The sequence below is a fragment of the Leptopilina heterotoma genome, unplaced genomic scaffold (genome assembly GCF_015476425.1).
Source record: "Leptopilina heterotoma isolate Lh14 unplaced genomic scaffold, ASM1547642v1 Lhet_166, whole genome shotgun sequence".
NCBI classification, from domain to species: Eukaryota; Metazoa; Arthropoda; class Insecta; order Hymenoptera; family Figitidae; genus Leptopilina; species Leptopilina heterotoma.
The window spans coordinates 816866-835591 of NW_025110882.1; the positions used below are offsets into that span (position 1 = coordinate 816866).

At 28.4% G+C, this 18726-nt stretch overlaps 4 protein-coding genes and 1 non-coding gene across 6 annotated transcripts; 1 reads left to right on the forward strand and 4 right to left on the reverse strand.

Annotated features, from left to right (window-relative positions):
• Positions 1-93: 93 nt before the first annotated feature.
• LOC122499176 (peptidyl-prolyl cis-trans isomerase D) lies at positions 94-3463 on the reverse strand. Its single transcript, XM_043607336.1, has 6 exons — positions 3103-3463; positions 2596-2733; positions 2122-2420; positions 1906-2034; positions 1502-1756; positions 94-1391 (listed from the first exon to the last, which is right to left on the reverse strand). Exons 1-6 carry the CDS (start codon positions 3191-3193, stop codon positions 1173-1175), a joined length of 1131 nt encoding a protein of 376 aa, XP_043463271.1. The 5' UTR covers positions 3194-3463; the 3' UTR covers positions 94-1172.
• On the reverse strand, positions 3447-3518 carry Trnaq-cug. Its single transcript has one exon. It is a non-coding gene; the product is annotated as a tRNA-Gln (tRNA).
• A 605-nt stretch (positions 3519-4123) lies between these two features.
• On the reverse strand, positions 4124-8192 carry LOC122499164 (protein brambleberry-like). Its single transcript, XM_043607315.1, has 9 exons — positions 8032-8192; positions 7281-7678; positions 6476-6661; positions 6123-6312; positions 5689-5961; positions 5275-5487; positions 4920-5180; positions 4605-4818; positions 4124-4467 (listed from the first exon to the last, which is right to left on the reverse strand). Exons 2-9 carry the CDS (start codon positions 7662-7664, stop codon positions 4326-4328), a joined length of 1863 nt encoding a protein of 620 aa, XP_043463250.1. The 5' UTR covers positions 7665-7678; positions 8032-8192; the 3' UTR covers positions 4124-4325.
• Positions 8193-8704: 512 nt separating this feature from the next.
• LOC122499163 (protein SMG8) lies at positions 8705-13470 on the reverse strand. The gene is made up of 15 exons (XM_043607314.1): positions 13141-13470; positions 12854-12998; positions 12480-12754; positions 12148-12378; positions 11861-12054; positions 11671-11774; positions 11323-11516; positions 11005-11241; positions 10703-10906; positions 10342-10454; positions 10087-10242; positions 9740-9950; positions 9347-9658; positions 9091-9270; positions 8705-8917 (listed from the first exon to the last, which is right to left on the reverse strand). The coding sequence occupies exons 1-15, from the start codon at positions 13179-13181 to the stop codon at positions 8797-8799; spliced, it is 2718 nt and encodes a 905-aa protein (XP_043463249.1). The 5' UTR covers positions 13182-13470; the 3' UTR covers positions 8705-8796.
• A 109-nt stretch (positions 13471-13579) lies between these two features.
• Positions 13580-15976, forward strand: LOC122499166 (DNA-binding protein Ets97D-like). 2 transcript variants are annotated; one of them, XM_043607316.1, is made up of 6 exons: positions 13580-13758; positions 14093-14390; positions 14610-14760; positions 14850-14926; positions 15011-15245; positions 15350-15976. In XM_043607316.1, exons 1-6 carry the CDS (start codon positions 13721-13723, stop codon positions 15883-15885), a joined length of 1335 nt encoding a protein of 444 aa, XP_043463251.1. In that variant the 5' UTR covers positions 13580-13720; the 3' UTR covers positions 15886-15976. The 2 variants fall into 2 exon arrangements, with proteins under 2 accessions (XP_043463251.1, XP_043463252.1); XM_043607317.1 differs by having other exon boundaries at positions 13604-13758; positions 14080-14390.
• Positions 15977-18726: the final 2750 nt, after the last annotated feature.

Consider the following 18726-nt stretch of genomic DNA (forward strand, 5'->3'; position numbering starts at 1 on the left):
ATCTACACTGTAAAGCTTAGGTGCGTTAAACTCGATGTTGCAGTTAAGTTAAAACTTGAAAAGTTTCGTAATAAGTAATTTAATAATTTGTGATATAATATAAATGATGTTATTTATTTCCAGAAGTACATTCCATGTTGCACAAAAAAAAAGAAACAAATAGTAATTTTTTATCTGCAGAATGTTTTTCCTTTTCTTTTTTGTAAAGCTTCTGCAGAATAATCTAGCTTTGTGCTTCTCGCATTATTATATATAATTAATATTGTCATTCTGTCAGAAAATATTTGTTATACTCATCAAAAATGTAGTTTTATTGTTTTTTTTCAGTACATTGAACTCATTTTCAAAAATTATTTTGTACTTTTTTTTCGATTTACAATATTTATTTTTGTACTCTTTTCATCCAAGATCAAATTTTCGCTTTTGTAGAGTTTTAAATTTAAAATAAAACCATTAGATAAGTTCAAGTTGATTAAAAATATTTGTTTACCATCTAATATAATGTTTATGTAGTAAAAAAAATCTTTTTGTAATTTTAAAAGCGATAAACATATTATATATTTTCAAGAAAAATGTTTTATGTATATTACAATAATTCCACAAATAGTGAAGTAAAATCAAAGTTCGTTTCTTTCCCCTATTAAAATACAATAGGCCCTTGTATTATTTTTCTTCGTTAAGAGGTTGTATCTTCGATGTAAACGTTTTACGAAAAAAAATATAAAAATCTAAATTACTTATAAATATATCTCACAGAAGTGTATTAATTGTCAGTTTAAATTTCTATTTCAAACTGACTATTCGTCTTTCTTTCACATGTATTTAAATATACAAAATTCAATTGTCCCTTTATTAAAAAGGGATAACGACTGAAAAACAAATTTCCCCCTGGAAAATTATTTAAAAAATCGAAAATATTTGTTTTTAAAAATGTAATGTTACATTTTTCCAAAAAAAATAAATAAAAAAAAGCGAAGTATTCTGATTGTAGAATGTAGATTTTGAGACTACATTGTAAATAAATTGATTTCAACTTCAAGAGAATATTTTCTTTCTTTACAAAAATTTTTGTATCTTTGTAAATTTTTCAGTGAGTTAAAAAAATATTTTTTTTTGATTTTAAAAATACCTATTTCGTTTTCGCATTATTATGTACAAATTATTATTTTGTTTCATTTAAACATTCTTTTGAAAGTTTCCTTTTCAACAATTAAGTACGAATTCATTACCTTTTTGACTTTATCGATTTCTTGTAATATATTTTTGTTATTAGGACATTCTTGATTCGCTTGTTTGAGGTCCAAAAGACACATTTGGTATTCATTTAAGCCGAAGTAAGCTTGACTCCTTCTGAATAGTGCTTTTCCGTTTGTTTCATTTATTGCCAAAACCTATTAGCAGAGAAGGGGAATTTTAACACATTTTTAATAAAATTTGTAACGATTTTTTTTCACTAAAAATTAATTTTGTTACAAAGTTAATTAAAAATAATTTGCCTTGCCTTATTGCAGAGAACGAGTGCCTCCTTAAATTTTCGTTGTTTTAATTTGACAGCAGTAAGATTCAAAAGTAGGACGATTTTTTGATTTTCGAACGATTTATCAGGTTTGTCTAGTAAGTCTTTTAAGTTCATCATCCAATCATAGTATCTCAGGGCCTTTTTATATTTTACATTAGCAACCATATATTTTCCATTCGAGAAGTGAAAATTTCCCGAATCTTTAATTTTCGTGATCACTTCCTCAAGATATTTGTACTGAAAAATCCATTTTCAACTTCTGTTCATTAAATTTCACATTTAGATTTCTTTCACATTGTAAATTTATCTTTCTAATTGTTCTTTTTTTCAAATAGGATTTTATTGTCCTATTCAAGTAGGATTTTTCCCATGGGAAAAATACTTACACTAAGTTTTTCGGATTCTTGATTCCAATCCTCTGGCCAAAGTGTATAAACATCGCCGGTCTCGTCATTATCCTCTAATCCCCAACTTTCACCCTTTTTCAATTCTCCACAATTAATTATTGACACGTTCTGAAATAAAAAGGAAAATTAGTATTAATTATCCTGAAGTCTATATTTATTACGAAATTGTTTAAATAAATGAAAAACATTTATTACCTCTTCTGGTTTCTGGCTTATAGTGGGAACGTTATTTATTTCCATAACTGCTCCCATGCCTTTTCGAACTTTACCGAAAACGACATTTGTATCGTCCAAATGTCGACATGACATTGCCGTGATAACAAATTGTGAACTATTAGTGTGAGGTCGACCCTCATTCACCATACTCACCAAACCAGCATCCAAATGAGGAGTTTTTAGGCTTTCGTCCTCGAAATGAGGACCATAAATACTTTCGCCACCGGTGCCATCGAAATTTATAATGTCTCCCCCTTGAATCATGCAGTGAGACACGACTGGAAGAAAATAATTTTATATAAATATTTAAATCTGATATTTTAATAAGATAATGATAAATTTTGTAGTAGAATAAAAAATAATGCATTTTGTAATAGAATAAAAATAATAAATTTTGTAATAGAATAAAAATAATAAATTTGAAAAGAGAATATTTTTGTGAAAAAGTTTTACCTTTATGAAAAATAGATCCTTTATAACAAAGTTTTTTTCCATTGACACCAATTCCTTGTTCTCCGGTGCACAATGATCGGAAGTTTTCTACTGTACGTGGTGCTAAATCTTTGAAGAGTTCAATAATAATACGTCCGACTGAAAAAAAATTCCTTCAATAATTAAATGCGTATAAAGTACGTTTAGATATTGCTGCATTAAATAACTATATTATCGCTTCTCTCACCTACGTTTAATACATACAAACATAAAATATAGTTTAATACAAAAATGTCTAATTGATTTTTGTAATTAAGAACACTTGTTCTGTGTTATAAACAAAAACAATTGCTCCAACAATTTTGGAGCAACAATTTAAGATAAAAGTAAATAATTATCTAAATTACTAATCTTACTGTCAAATTGATGCCAATTATTGTCAATTTAACTCCACTTTATTATTTCCAAGCGTATTTGCATAAATAAAAACAAAAACAATTTTTAAAAAGTAAACATAACCTCACTTACCGTACTCCTCACCGATAGCAATGTCTAAAAATACAATTGGATTCTTCTCCGATTGATAATTATCAAGATCTACCTCGAGTGCACGTTTCATCTTTTATTAGTTCAATAAACTTTTAATAATACTCTCTTAATTTTATCAGAGATATTATAAACGATAATAAACAGCAACAATGCATGGCAGTTGATTAATGCACACTGACAGTCTCTGACACTATGAACCGATTATCAATCAATAATAATAAATAAAATTTTTTAAAAACACAAGCGTATTCAAAATATAAACATAAAACGTAATTTGTTTACAAAAATGATTTTTAAAAAATGCTGAACTTTGCAAAAAACATAGGCTCCACCGAGATTTGAACTCGGATCGCTGGATTCAGAGTCCAGAGTGCTAACCATTACACCATGGGGCCTTGCTGAAATACCTTGAATAAAACAGTGACTTAAACTTTATTTCCGAAAATTAAAAAATTCGTTTATAAAATGTATTCATTTGGATAAAATTAATAAAATTGGGAAAAATTAGCGAAAAACTGGAGCTAAATATTTACTGTATAAAATATTTCTAAAAAGTGCTTTAAAAGAAAGAACCGATTTTGTTACGCCCCTGAAGTCAGAGCCGTAGGAAATCTGGTATTATTAATTTAAATCAAAATAATTCTCTTGTTAAAATCTATTCAAGAGAATTATTAAAAATTATTAATTAATAAAAAAAAAACTTTTTTTAAAGTGAAGATACAAACAAGATCATTATATCAAATATAAATAGTGATTATTTTATTTTCAATTACATAATTATTAATTATTAATTATTAATTACTGATTATGAATTACTAATTATTAATTACTTCAATTATTTTCAATTACTTTTTTTCGTTTTAAAAACTGAAATTATATCTAATCTGCAATTAAAAATTTACAGATACCATATAGTTGGTAAAATTTCTATTTTATGTACAATACAAATTTATAGAGAAATTAGAAATAATGAAATTAATTAAATTAATGAAATTTATAAAATAGATCAAATGTATAAAACGAATAAAATAGATCCTAAAATTAATATTTACAATTTGGCGAAAGCGCAAAAATTGAAATATTGCGCTTGTCGTTAAGATCAAAATAAATATAATTGTACAAAACTCACTTGAACAATAACAAAATGACTATTATTGAAAATTCCACTTTCTGTTCTTGGCGTAAAAAAATCCAAATAAAATTTAAATCTTGACAGCAGGTGAAGCGGCGAGATGAATTCGGCAATAATTAAGATTCTTCATGGCCTTTCCTCGACATGGTTTTCCACTTCGCGTCAATTCACAGCATCTGTTCACGTATCCGCTACTGTCGACAGGAGTTTTACTGTGGAATTTAAATTAAAATTAAAATTTAAATTACGAATTTAATTAAAAAAAGTAAAAAACTAAAAAAGTGAATAAGAGAAGCAAATAAGAAATTAATAAGAGATGTTTGGAAAAATAAGAACTTTAATGATTTACCTTCGGGAAATATTGTGTCGTTGTCTCATAGCCCACAAGTCTTCCCTTATCGAATAATGTTTATGGGATAAATCAGATTCCGAAAGATCATCAGACATGTTTGGAGAATCGAAACTTACGTAATTGTACGGCTTCTTTTGAATGTAAGAGCAAGTGAGTTCTTCTTGTAATATTGATTGATTTCTTTGTACATGGAAGATGTTCACAATTTTTTCTACAGAAAAAAGATTTCAAATTAATTTTAAAATAAGACATACACATAAAAACATAAAAACTTCAGGAACATAAAAGTTACGTAAAAATAATAATTCTTACTTGTAATCACGTCAATAATATAGTGAATTCTATTGAATAATAAATAAAATTTCGAAGAGATTGTATTGTAAATTTCACTGTATAATGGTCCTTTTGTAGTACTATCAACATTTTTCGAACAATCGTGAGAAACGCCATTCTCTTTATTCTGATTTTTCAAGTTTGTAGAATCCTTTTCGCTCTTTTCGTTTTGCTGAAGATTTTTCGATTCTGTCTTTCTTGGACCACAAAGATACTGAATGGTACTCATCACATAGTGCACTAAAAATAGAAAGCATAGAAAGTATCAAATTAAATGTTAATTTTGCAAAAATATCTTTATAAAAAAATTTTCACAAAAATAATAAAAACTTACTTATTGTTATTAGAATAATAAGAGCTGTAATTGAGAAGAAATCTAGAGACGCTTCCATCCCGTGTTTTAAGTACGCTGTCAAATTTAAGGGAATAATTCCCAATATCGTCACTCTCGTTAAAAACGGTGCTTGCAAAAATCCGGCAACAATCATGGCAGTCAATATGTAAATTACATGCAAACATGTGCGGTAAACTTTTTGCATTTGTAAACCTTAAAAGAATATTTTCGCTTTATTTAAAATTAATACTTAAACTATTTGTTAGATAATTATGAAATAAAAATACGAAATTAATAAAAATACGAAAACAATACAAATACGAAAATAATTAAAAAATCGAAAAATGAATAAAAATAGAAAAATGAGTAAGAAAAAAGTAATAAATATGTTAAAATACATATTATGTAAATTACCTGTACTGCTAATATAATCAGTAATCCACCCCAGTTTCTCGTCGACATGCTTGTGCAGATTCCAAACAAAATTAACAGTCTTATTAATCTGCTCGAGTTGTTCCAAAGTCCGTAAATATTGATCGGCAGCATCTTGGTTTTGTTTTAAAATATTATTCGTACTGTTCTCGAGTTTCTCCCAAAGTTCTTGTATCGCCAACAAATCGTTCATCACTTCCTGATGATTTATTTTACGATCAGATTCTTGTCGTACCATTTCGTCATTTGCTTTCACTGAAAAATTAACATTTTTTTCTTATTAAAATAAAAGCTTATTAAAAATACTCTCTTTTCTTATTTTAAAAGATTAAAAATTTTAAACCATACTTTCTTTGCAATTTTTTTCCATTTTTTTCTTTTCTTATTTCTTTTCATATCAATTTTTTAAATCTAACCTAATTTCTCTTTAATATCCTCAGTCATCGTAATGAGTTTCGAATGTCCCAGACGGATTAACGCCTTTTCCATCGTTAATTCCCGAAGATTTGAAGCGACGAGATTGTGTTGCTCGAGCAATTTTTTATTTCCCTTTTCAATCAATGATAATGCGTCAACTGTTTCTTTTTCCAGTTTCTCTTGATTTTCCTAATTCGTAAAGTTTATAATCTTTAATTATTTACAATAACTTAATGTTAAATGTTGCTTAAAATTAAATATATCACTCAAATTAAAGTTTTATTTTCCTTCGAAGAAAATTCTCCTCAAACATAAAATAACAATACAAAACATAAATTAAATTTCAATGTACCTGTAAATTCTCCAGAACCTTGATTTGCGAATGTGTTGTTTGCACTAATTTATTAACAGTTAATTCAGTTAAAGCACGAAATTGTAAATTTCTCGCGGAATAACAAACTGCTCGAGCTCTATTACTCATGAGATGGTAAGCGTTCCACATATCGGCGTCCATCTCCGTTGTGCATTGTTTCAATGACTAAAAAATGAAAATGTTAATAACTTTTTTTGAAAAATATTATCGTTTTCTATAAAATAATATTTTTTAAAAATAATTACTAAATAATAATTATATAGTATTTAATAGCGTTACTTTTGTGTTTGATGGAAGTAAATTAATTCCAATGTCACACAAGACTGAATGTTGTTGTATATTCGAAAAGGGATAAAAAAGGGAATGAAGCTAAAAAGAGGGGGGAAGTAAACAAGTCTAAACCTGCAGCGAAGTTTTTGTAACAGTAGTGGTGTAGTAGTAGAAGTATTAACGTATTTGTGTCATGTTTCTAATATTTTTTTTATCACAAATTTTTATTCTTTCAAATATTTTTACTGACAATAAATCAAATTTTCGGATTTTAATATAATTTATCCTAATTTTCTATTATGTTTGATATTAAAAAGAAAAAAAATAAAATGAATATATATTCAAATATTTCCTTATTTTATAATTTTGCTGAAATTTTATTTTTGGTAATAATTTTATTATTAAATTATTTTTTACTTTCTGAAAATAGATTGTAAATTTTTTACAAGTTTTAATTTAATTAACGAATTAAGAGAATTAAAATTTAAATTAAAAATAATAAATTGCTTCATACCATGTCTTGAGTACAAGGATAAATTTTCCTGCCTTCAACTAAAGACTGACAATTAAGTAAATTAACACTTAATTTCGCCAAATCTTCTTCTGACATTTCATTGCAAGAGGATCTGATTTTCAAAATAACTTTGTGATAGCAAGTTTCGAGCGGTGACGACACTTGCATCTCGGTGAATTTAGCGGCTTCCTGGAGAAATTTTTCATCGTCAGTCATTGATTCATAAGGAATGGAAATTAAAGGAACACCATCTGAAACCAAAAGAGTTGACTCCTTCTGTCCTCTGTCCCACAGCCAACTGAGAATAGCCGATTCCACACGAAACGTCGAAAGTGTCAAAAATATCGTCAAGATTATTGGATAATACATTTTCATAAAATACATTTTCTTCGAAGCATCTGCAAGTTAATTATTTATTATTATTTTATTTATGTATTATTTATATTATTTATTGCAAAATAATTGTTCGCAAGTACACGAAATTAAGAGGTTATAAACAAATACTCGTTTGTCATAAACAAAACAACTGATGACACTTACTGACACTTACTGAGAAAAAAACTAGACGTAGACGAAAATTGAATAACAATGGTAATTAATTTTTTATAAAAGCATCACTGTTACGAGAAAAGACAAGTGCAAAAATTTGTTTACAATCGCAGACTAAATAGATTCGGACAATTCAACACAAGGTCAAGTTTATACAACTATTTACATCGAAATTAATGTCGTATTATAAAAAGAGACTTACCAAAAATTGATATGATGCCAAAAATTCGTTTAAACTTAGAGATAATAAGTGAATTTAATAAATAAATCTGCGAGGATGACAAGTATGTTTATGTTTTGTTCAACGGTCATTCTATTCATGTCATTCATGTGCGCACTAACACCTGCAAAATTTAGACCGACCAATGGGCGACTGCAAATTTAAAATAGCCGTCTCTGATTTGATACTGTTGATCACGTGACCAACATAACCTCAAAATTGTAATCGAATATCTGAAAAATTAAATTTATCAAATTAAAGAATTAAAACAATTAAAATGATTAAAATCTTAAAATAAATCAAATAAATTTAGTTAAAATAACAAAATAAAACATAAATAATAAAATACTACGTTTATGTAAATTTAAAATATATAAAGTCGTATTATATTTCTTTTTTGTAAAATTTACAATTTAAAAAAAATGCTTTTCCAAAAAAATACTTTTTTAGTAAATTTTCCGGATTTACAGTTAAATTTCTATTTATCAAATTAAAAATCGAATTATTAGTTAGTTAGGAAATCAATTTTAAAAATACTAAATTGTTTAAAAAATTAGTTTTGCTATTATTTTATGAAAATAAAAATAGTTCAACATAAATAAAAAATTAACTTAATATAAACTTTTTATGAGGCAAAAGATTTTTTCTCGAAATGTTTGTTTTCTATATTACATAGTTAATTTGTATTTACAAAATTAAATACAGTTCGTGATTGTTTGGTAAGAAGTTTAGAAAAAATTTACTTTTCTATTTTTTTTCTACAACGACTTCACTGATTCCATACATTCCTGCCAGCAATCTTCCGTGACTTATTGGTACAGGTTCCTCTGGTGCTAAATAAGGTCCATTTTCTCCCATGTAAACGTAACTGAATTGAAAGTTAAAGAAAAAATACTCTTTTAATCTGTAACTTAAGCTACACATCTTTAAAACGAATTTATCCTAATTTAGTAATAATTATTCCAATATAAATGTATAAAATAAAAATAATAATATATTAATAATAATTAATACGTGAGTTAAAATATTGCAAAAGGATACGGCAATCTCAAGACCCAGTAAGCACTTTGAGAGAGTTTTATTGGTTCCTCGCATCCGGTGACAAAAATAGGACATGGCGAAGGACCTGGTTGAACTCTTGGATTCAAGGTAACATGCACAGGTGCCTTTGGTGTCACAACGTGAATCCTCATGAGTTGAGCGATCAAAGGTTTCACCATTCTAAAATTTCATGAAATTATTTCTAAACTATTGAGTAAAGAAAAATAATACAAAATAAAGAAAGAGAATTATTTACCTGCAAGGACATGGAAAATAAAGCGGCATGTCCGCAGTGCTCGAGGTAACTTTATTCCCACTGTCCTTGACGATTCCATTTCCAGTGGCTTTTAGAACCTTATCAGGCGCCGAGGCCATGAATCTATGCCCCCTCGGACACTCATATTCAACTCCAACAAAAATTTTCACCACAAATTCCTTTCCCCCCTTCGATTTGCGGCCTCGTATTGTATTCAAATTTTGGAAATTCTTTCCTCGCGGACAGTAGCCGTGCTGTCCGTGATCGTTCACCATTGGCCAGAGTGATCCCTTATCCTTTTGATGCTCTAGCCTTGAAATTGCAAAGTTTTCAGAATTATTAGATGAATTTATTTTATTTATTTATGAAAAAGGAGTAATTTCAATTCCCTACCTGACAGTGACATCCCAGGGCAGGAGAAACGCTGAATTTGACAAAATTCCCGCCTGATGTTGTAATCCCAAATTATGTGAATAAAGACTACTGGGGCCAAGACACACGAGGGACCAACTGGAAAATTGAGGTAAAAGTCCAGCTGGTGATTCGGTGTGTAGCATTCCGGGTAAATACTCCGTTGTCGACGGTTGCCTTACCAGCGATTTTTCTGCAAATTGATAAAATTGATATAATTAATACAATTAATATAACTAATATAATTAATATAATTAACATAATTAATACAATTAAAGTTGTAAAATATAAAGTAAAAGTATTTATAAATTTTCTGTACTTTTTGATACCTTTTGCGTTTTCAGAATCATCTGACACCTCGATAACGACTTTGTGACTCTCGCTTGGAGTTAAACTTGTCTTACTGCTGAGTCTTTGTGCTTCTTCGTTAATAGGATCACTCGTCGGTGGTGATTGGCCTCCACTTCCATATGCGGTGATATTATCTAAATTTCAATAAATTATTCAATAAATTCAATAAATTAAACAGAAAAAAATAGTTCTTTGAACGATAAATTTACTCTTCCTGAATATCTTGACATTACCATTCAGTGTTTCCACTCCAAGACTGCAAACTTGAGTCTGACCCTGAGGAGTGGATAATTCGGCACGAGATATGGAATCTTTTCTGTTTGCTGCTGAAAATAACTGCGCCGCTCTGTTAGAAAAGAAACATCAAATTAATTCCACAATTTATATTTATTTACAACAATTTATTTAAAATATCAAGAACATTATTAATCCTCCAAGTTAAAAAGTGAAAATAAAACACAAAAATATTTATATTTAATACTCTTACGTAAAATTTAAAATTAGAAGAAACTGAAGAATTTAAGAAACTAATTTCAAATTCTTTTTTGGTTAATTATTGAAACTGTTATCTATAATAATTTGATTACTAATTACCTGAAATTATGTGTACTGGGTTGAAAAACAGGAAATTGGATGCTTTCGAGTTGTGAGCATCCACATTGTTTGGTCAACATTTGGAAGAAATCGTAATTGGCTTGTCGCAAATTAAAAGGATCTTCTCTTGAACCTTGACATCGGCCACAATTACAAGCGCAGACGTACCGAACTCCGGTGCAGTGTTTCATTATCGGCAATTCGCTGTTAAGTAATAAAGTTTGTTAAAGAAAAAATAAAAATAAATAAAAATAATCATATATATTTATAAGTTTGATTAAATAGATTTTATATCTATTCACCTATCATCTCGAGATTCGGCCAATTCACCACCACCTGCGCCTTCACTACCCCCTTTGTGAATTGGATTTGTACAAGGATTACCCGTTAGCGATAGAACTTCACACATTTGTCGACCAGCTTTCCAGTATTTCTCGCACTCCTCTTGCAATTGTTCACTAAATTCCTCGAATAAAGGACCTCGGGCGTGCATTTCAAAAACAGCTATCGCGTGTGCCAGTTTCGTTTCGTGATAGGCTCTATAAAAAAATATTATTAAAAAAGAAATTGAAATCATATTAAATATATTTTTAATTTTTGTAACCAATTGAGCTATTTACCTGGTGTAATGTTGGGGAAGATTTTCCTGATATGTTTGCAAAGCTCTCGGTAAGACTTTATTGCACCTGCTTTTGCTGAACTTCACATCGGTATCTAGTAAATTATACAAGAGTGTCAATTCTTTGCTTGTGCCTAGCACGAAGAAATCGTGGACTTTATTCGTTATTTCGAAAAATGTGCGAATAGTCGGAATCTGTAACAGACAAAATAATAATAATAAAAAGAATAAATAGAGATAAAATTTTATAACAGATAAAAGTTTAAAAAAAGAGAAAAACGAATTAATGAAACAATTGTTGTAATTATTCTTGTTGTTGTTATTGTAGCAAAATTGAACAAATATTTACCTCAAAATGAGCGGGAGCCGAGTGTCGTCCAACATTATCGTCGAAACCTTTGGCAAATGCGAGACTAATGTGTTGCTTTAAAAACTGACTAAATGTGTGAGACTCTAGAAAAATGGTTTTTAAAAATTAATTAAAATTACCTTCAATATTTTGTAATTTTATTCATTAAATTATTAAAATAGTAATTTACCAGAATCGGACTCGATGTTGATCAAATTTGAGTCAAGGCTAGCAAGACTCCTAGAGGTGGTGCCTCCTGAACTTACTTTACAACTCTGAATAAGCTTCTTGGCCATGTAACCCAAAATATCGCGAGATTCGGTTGGTCCTGTATGAATAAATACAAATTCCTGATTTGCCGGTATAGCGAACAATGAATTCGAACTGAAAAAATTTCAATTTACATATTAATTTTAGAAATTGGTACATTAATCTATAAAATCTAAAGAGATCTATAAAATAAAAATGATTAATTACCTGTTATTCGTGACAATGCGATTTTTTCTCAAAATTGAATAAATTTGATCCTCCAATGAATGCTCCATTTCTTTGATATTAGCTCCACTGTCCGGATCACGAAAAGCACTTGGACATGTCTCAAAATAAAAAAGAACTCTTGGCGAACAAGGCCTTACGTTCGATATCCATTCTTTCGATAAACCAGGAATGGAATTTAAGACATCTGACAATGGTACTGATGTCTTTTGTCTAGTGTCAAGATTAGGAATATATTTTTGATATTTTCAATATATTAAATAGAATTATTAATAAATTATTAAATTTATTATCAAATTATAAACTTCTCTCACCTGATTATGTCTAGTGCCCTAAATAAATGAATGTAACTAGTGTCGAAAATGGGTGTGGGATGACTTAGAACAAGAACGTGAGATATATGAAACAGCACCAGTAAACCCCTGGCGTATTTATCTCTCATATGTGCCCAAGCACTTAGAAAATCTTTACGTTCCTGTTTCTCTATAAATTTATCATACTCTTGAATTAATGTAGTCGTATCTAAAAATCCTTTGAGATGTAAATAAATAGTTTTTTCTTTCGCGTCGTGATAACCTTCTATTTCACACTGGAAAATAAATTGTTAAAAAAGAAATGTTAAGAAAAGATTCTTCTCAATAACTTTGATTTTTAATAATTTCTTCTATTTTAAATAAGAATATTTTACCAATAAAGATTCATCAACAGTTGGTTCATCCAAAAGGTCCACCTGGAGAACAGAACTCAACATGCCGGTCTTGCATCCTTTTGCACGATACTGAGACTTTCCAAAGACAGAGACTATCATTACCTTTTTGTCCGGATTTGCGAAACTAAAATAAAAATTAGCATTAAAACCTTGTGTTATCAATTTGAAAATTTTAATACAAGAAATTGCTGGAAAATTTAAACTTATAGTTAAATATATTTTCTAAATATTCGTTAATGTTACTCTTAATAAATAATTAAAAGTACCTTTCCACACCACATGGTAATATAAATTTTTGTGGACGCATGATACATAATTTGGTGATTATTTGTTTATATAAAAGAATCTGAAGAATCTTTAAAAGGACATTTTGAGGTTATGTTTGTAAACACAAAATAAACAAACTGCTATAAACTGCCTTTTTAAATTATATACGAAAAAATATTACTTATTTCTAATATGAACAATCAAAATTATTAGTTAAACTGCTTTTAATTAATAAATTTCTAATGGAAAATCTATTTCAAATAAATTTAAAAATGACACTTTTCCTGCTCTGAAAACTGCAAAATTTGCAAATTTGAAGGTTAGGTTAGATTGTCAAATGTCATTTCGCGTAATGGCGTAATTTACGTAAAGCCACGTAACGGTATTTAAAAATTGGACCTACCACCAGATGGCGCAGTGAATTAGATCATGCGCATTAGTCCCTTACTCCAATTTTATTGTGAAAATTCTATTGTCAGTGCTTTATCAAAAATTGTGATATTATCCTTAAATAAAGCAAAATTTGTCATCAATTTATTAACTATACATATGTTATTATCAGTATAAAAGAGAAATTTCATGGATCGCGTGGCGTCACGTAAATTTACAGCGCCGAGGTAAAGAAAATTCCCAACGAGCATGTGTTCTATTTTCAGTTTAACCTCAAATTTTAATTTTGTTAATTAATAATTAATGTTCCTATATTTGTACAAATTTTACTCTGTTCGATTGTTTCATTAATTACAACAAATTTGACTTCTTCATCGAAATCTGTAAACATTATTATTCTTCTTTTATTTATTTTGACGGGATTAAAACTTGTATTTTTTAACGTCGATTGCTTGTTATTTGTTTGTGTTCTTTACACACGAAATTCTTATTTTGAAGAAAAGAATTTTTATAAGGGCTTAGTGATTTCTCTTTTATTTTTGAAAAAGAATGTATTTCCAGTTTCGATATGGACGATGACTCGGATTATGCGATGATTAAACGGATCAAAATGGAACCTGAAGCAATGTTATCACAAGACGATGATATAATGGCACAATTACAGCAAGAAAGTTCGGATTTAGAGGTGGAACCGAGTTTTACTTTAGAGGGAACGACAAATGGCGATGAGGGAACTGATGGTATTTTAATGCAGCATATGGACATAAGGGAACCATTATCGAGGCTAAGGAGTCTCCTGGAGGAGAGACTTGGGGAGGATTTAAATGACTTTTCCTTCTGGTTGCAGGACACTCAAATGGTAATTATTTTTGAATTCGTCACTTTTGTTTCAAATTTTCAACCAATGTTGATGATTCTTTAATTTCTGCACTGAATCATTTTTGTAAAAATAATGTTACATAACTTTTTGTGAATTGTTATTGTAGAATATTTTCTAATTGTAGAAAATAACTGAATTCAAATTTAGATTTAAATTAGATTAATTTCGAGAAAAATTGAAATTAATTTTTTAATCTAGTTGGAGTGTCACAAAAATTTGGTGGATCAGTGCGTCCAAGGAGAGGGTTTGGTGCAAGTAAATGTTCAAATTAGATTTGCACAGAGACGTATTAATATCGTCGATGTTTTGAAACCAGCCGACGATTATGTGGAATTAGTCGATCACAGTCGTACGTATATTTTTTTCGAAAGAAGAAAACTATTTTCTTTTTTTTTAAAAAGTAATTTTCGATATTATGACTTAATTTAAATTTTACAGCTTCCACTACACCAGTATCAGACATGAAGAGTAATGTCATTAAGTGGACCATCGATCATCAGTACAAAAAAGAGCAGGTAAGAAATTACAATTTAATTTTTCGTTTTTTAATATCAATTACATTAATTTCAATTTTTTAAAATTAAAATTTATATTTGCAGGAGAGATTGAAAATTCCCTCGGATCCAAGAGATTGGACACAAACACAAGTGAAACACTGGCTCCAATGGGCAGTGAGACAATTTAATTTACCTTCTTTAAAATTGGCTGATTGGAATATAAGCGGCGCACAACTTTGCAATCTTACTCATGACGAATTCAAAACAAAAGTACCAACCGATCCAGGAGAGGTTTTCTGGACACATTTAGAGTTATTAAGAAAATGCAAATTTGTCGGTAATTATTCATTTTTCGTACTACAATATTTTTTTTCCTATTTAGAAAGGAAGGAAATTTAGATTATTCGAATTTATATTAACAATTTCTCCTTTTTTCTACAGCTGTCGTTCAAAATGATCCACCATCATCGCCCGAAGTGAATTTGGAAGTAATACCAAAAGTAAAAGCGCAAAAACAAGTGAAATCGAGAAATTTCCATAATCAAGTGTCGCGTGTCTATAATATGCCAATAGCAAATAATGCAGAATCGCCAATTACATTGGCAAGTTCGAGTCGAAGTGTTAATAGTGGTCAAATACAATTGTGGCAATTTCTATTGGAATTACTGACTGATCGTGAACATGTTGGTGTGATACATTGGGTTGGAACCGAAGGTGAATTTAAACTTAGTCAACCTGAAATTGTTGCACAACTTTGGGGAAAGAGAAAGAATAAGCCAACAATGAATTACGAAAAATTGAGCAGAGCACTTCGTTATTATTACGATGGCGATATGATTTCAAAGGTACACGGTAAACGATTTGTATATAAATTTGTCTGTGACTTAAAAGACCTACTCGGCTATTCAGCCGAAGATTTAAGTCGTCTCGTCACCGAGGGCGCCGGAAGGTATTATAACGATAATTTTCAATTTTAAAATTGCCTAAAAACAAACATTTTCCATTTGTTTTTTTGTAAATATTTTAATTTTTTCCGTATTAGTTATACTCGTTAATATTAAATATGTTTTATTTCAAAAAACTATGCTTTTAAAAACTACGTATTTTATAGTTGTATAAAAATTGCGAAAAAGTCCTTATATTTTTTTTATACATTAGACTTTAAAAAAATTGCAAGGACTACAAAAAAAGCCTACATTTATAATTAACAAATAGAGATCCCGATAATAAAGGAGATCCGAAACTCATAAAAAAGAATTAAAATGAATTTTTTTTTATGAAAATTATTAAAAAAAAGAAATAAAGATAGAAATGAAAATTTCATTATATGTAAAAATGATACATATATATACATATATATATATACTAAAACTTATATTTCTACGAATTTTTTAAACGGGATAATAAAAAAGTTTACAGTAGTTGTTATTGAAAAAAAATAAATACTATACATCTCTGTATTTTTATAAAAAATAAAATACAATCATTGAAGGGAAAATTTTTTATTAAGCAAATCTGTAAAGGTTACAAAATTTTAATAATGTTACAATGATTTCAATAATAAAATTTAAAAAATAAAAAAATACTCTTTTGCCTTTCAACAATTTTTCTGTTCTTTTTTTCAATGTTTATTAAATATTATTAATTATGTCAAGTATATTTTTAGTCAGAGTGTCTTATATTTTAAGAAGAAATTTACATATAATAATTATCAAAAAAGTCATTATCTGCATTATTTTTTTATTTACATACAATTTACATACAATTTAATAATTTTATAACCGAAGAGGAAAAAATATTGATTCTTTAGGAAGAATAAATATTTACTATTCAATGTAACGAAGGAAAATTAAAAATAACTTTCTTCCGCATAGACAAATTGAAAGTGCGACGAAAAAATCGAATTTCGTTTACAAGCAAAGTCACTATAAATTTGCCAGATAGGAGATAATTTTATACGGAACGTTTAAAACGCAGCAATTCAGATAATTATAGTAACAGTAACGTATGGTACAAACGTGACAGATCGGAGACGAAATTACAGACTTAAAAATTTTATTGTGCCAAATATGCGAAGTATGCACTGAAAAAATTTCTTTTTCTTTAAATAATCGATTATTTATTTATTATCGCAGATAAATATTTGTGTCAAATAATTTTTATTTTAGTTAATTAAATGGCATTTTATTTATATTTTCTTCGAATAATTAAATTATTGTTTCAAATATTTTCAAATTTGATTTAAATAAAAATAGTTCAAATTACAATTTATTCCAAATAAAAATTGTACAAATAACAATTCATTCGAAATAAAAATTGTTCAAATTTCAATTTTTTGAAAATAAAAATTATTCAAATAGAATTTACTCCAAATAAAATTTAATTAAAAAAGAAATTATTTGATTCAAGTAAATATTTATTTGCCAAATAGACAATCGGTTATTTGAATGAAATAAATTTTTCTCTAGTGTAGGAAAAATAAATAAAATTAGTTCGCCTTATAAATTAAAAAAGGGACAATTGAAAATTTCGAAAATTCCAATTTGCCAAGAGATGGAAATTGAAAGTAATATAGTTTAGAGAGGAGCGTAATTAAATTCTTATCTCTAAAGTAATAGGTACACAATAAGTAAGTGGGGGTGTGGAAATAAATCCCTTTCAGGTACATATGGAGGGAAGGGAACTGAGATAACATTTTGTCTAGGGCTCGATAACGTTTTCTTTCTTTTTTCTCTTTTTTTCTCAGTCTGATGTTTAAGGTCTGACTTTTGATTGACAAAAGACAGCTTCTCATCGCCAATACCAGAGAATCTAGCCTGTGAGATATCAGACGCGACGTCACAAGTTAGGGTCTCAGGGAACCGGCGACGCGGCAGGCTTTGTATTTTGCCCGCCTGCCATATTGCCCTTTTCTCTCTGCTCAGCACTTCCGCCACTTTTACTCAATTTCCCTTTTACATTCTCCACACAGCACACCTTTCCGCTCTCTGTGTATCTCTCTCTTTCTCTCTCTCACTCTCTCGTACTTTGCAAATTTATATATATATGTGTGTGTGTTACGCTCTCTCATTTCATTTTCATTTTACCTCACAGTCGAGTAAATTCCCATTCTCTGAATAGATTGAATAGATAAAAAAATATATATTCTATTTCCAAGTTAAATAATAGTAATAAATAACAAAAAATAACGTAAAAGAGAAATTATTTTAGGAAAATATTCCTTGACACTCGTAGACTTTTTTCTTTCACAATAAATTTATGTCGCTGAATTTTTCTAAATTTTTCTTTGTACGACTAACACAATTTTAAATTCTACAATATTTGGAAATTTTAAATTCAATTGAATCGGAATTTTCGAAAAGGAAACGAAGACTCAACTCTAAAAATCGGAAGAGTTATTTTTAGGTAACAAAATTGTTGTCAAAATGTCGCTTTTCAGAGTTGAGCCCTTTTTGAAATTCACAATTCAATTAATTAAAGTTCAATTGCTTTCAATTACGAATATAATAAAAATTTCTTTATTTAGCTAAAAATAAATTTAGAACCAAATAAATTGCTTTACTTGGCTAAAAATAAATTCTGAACCAAATAAATTTCTTTATTTGACTAAAAATAATTTTCGAACCAAGTAATTTTTCTTTATTTGGATAAAAATAAATTTTGAACCAAACAAATTTATTTATTGAGCCAAAAATAAATTTTGAACCAAATAAAATAATTTATTTTGGCTAAAAATAAATTCTGAACCAAATAAATTTCTTTATTTGGCTAAAAATAAATTTTCAACGAAAGAAATTGTTTTATTAGGCTAAAAATGA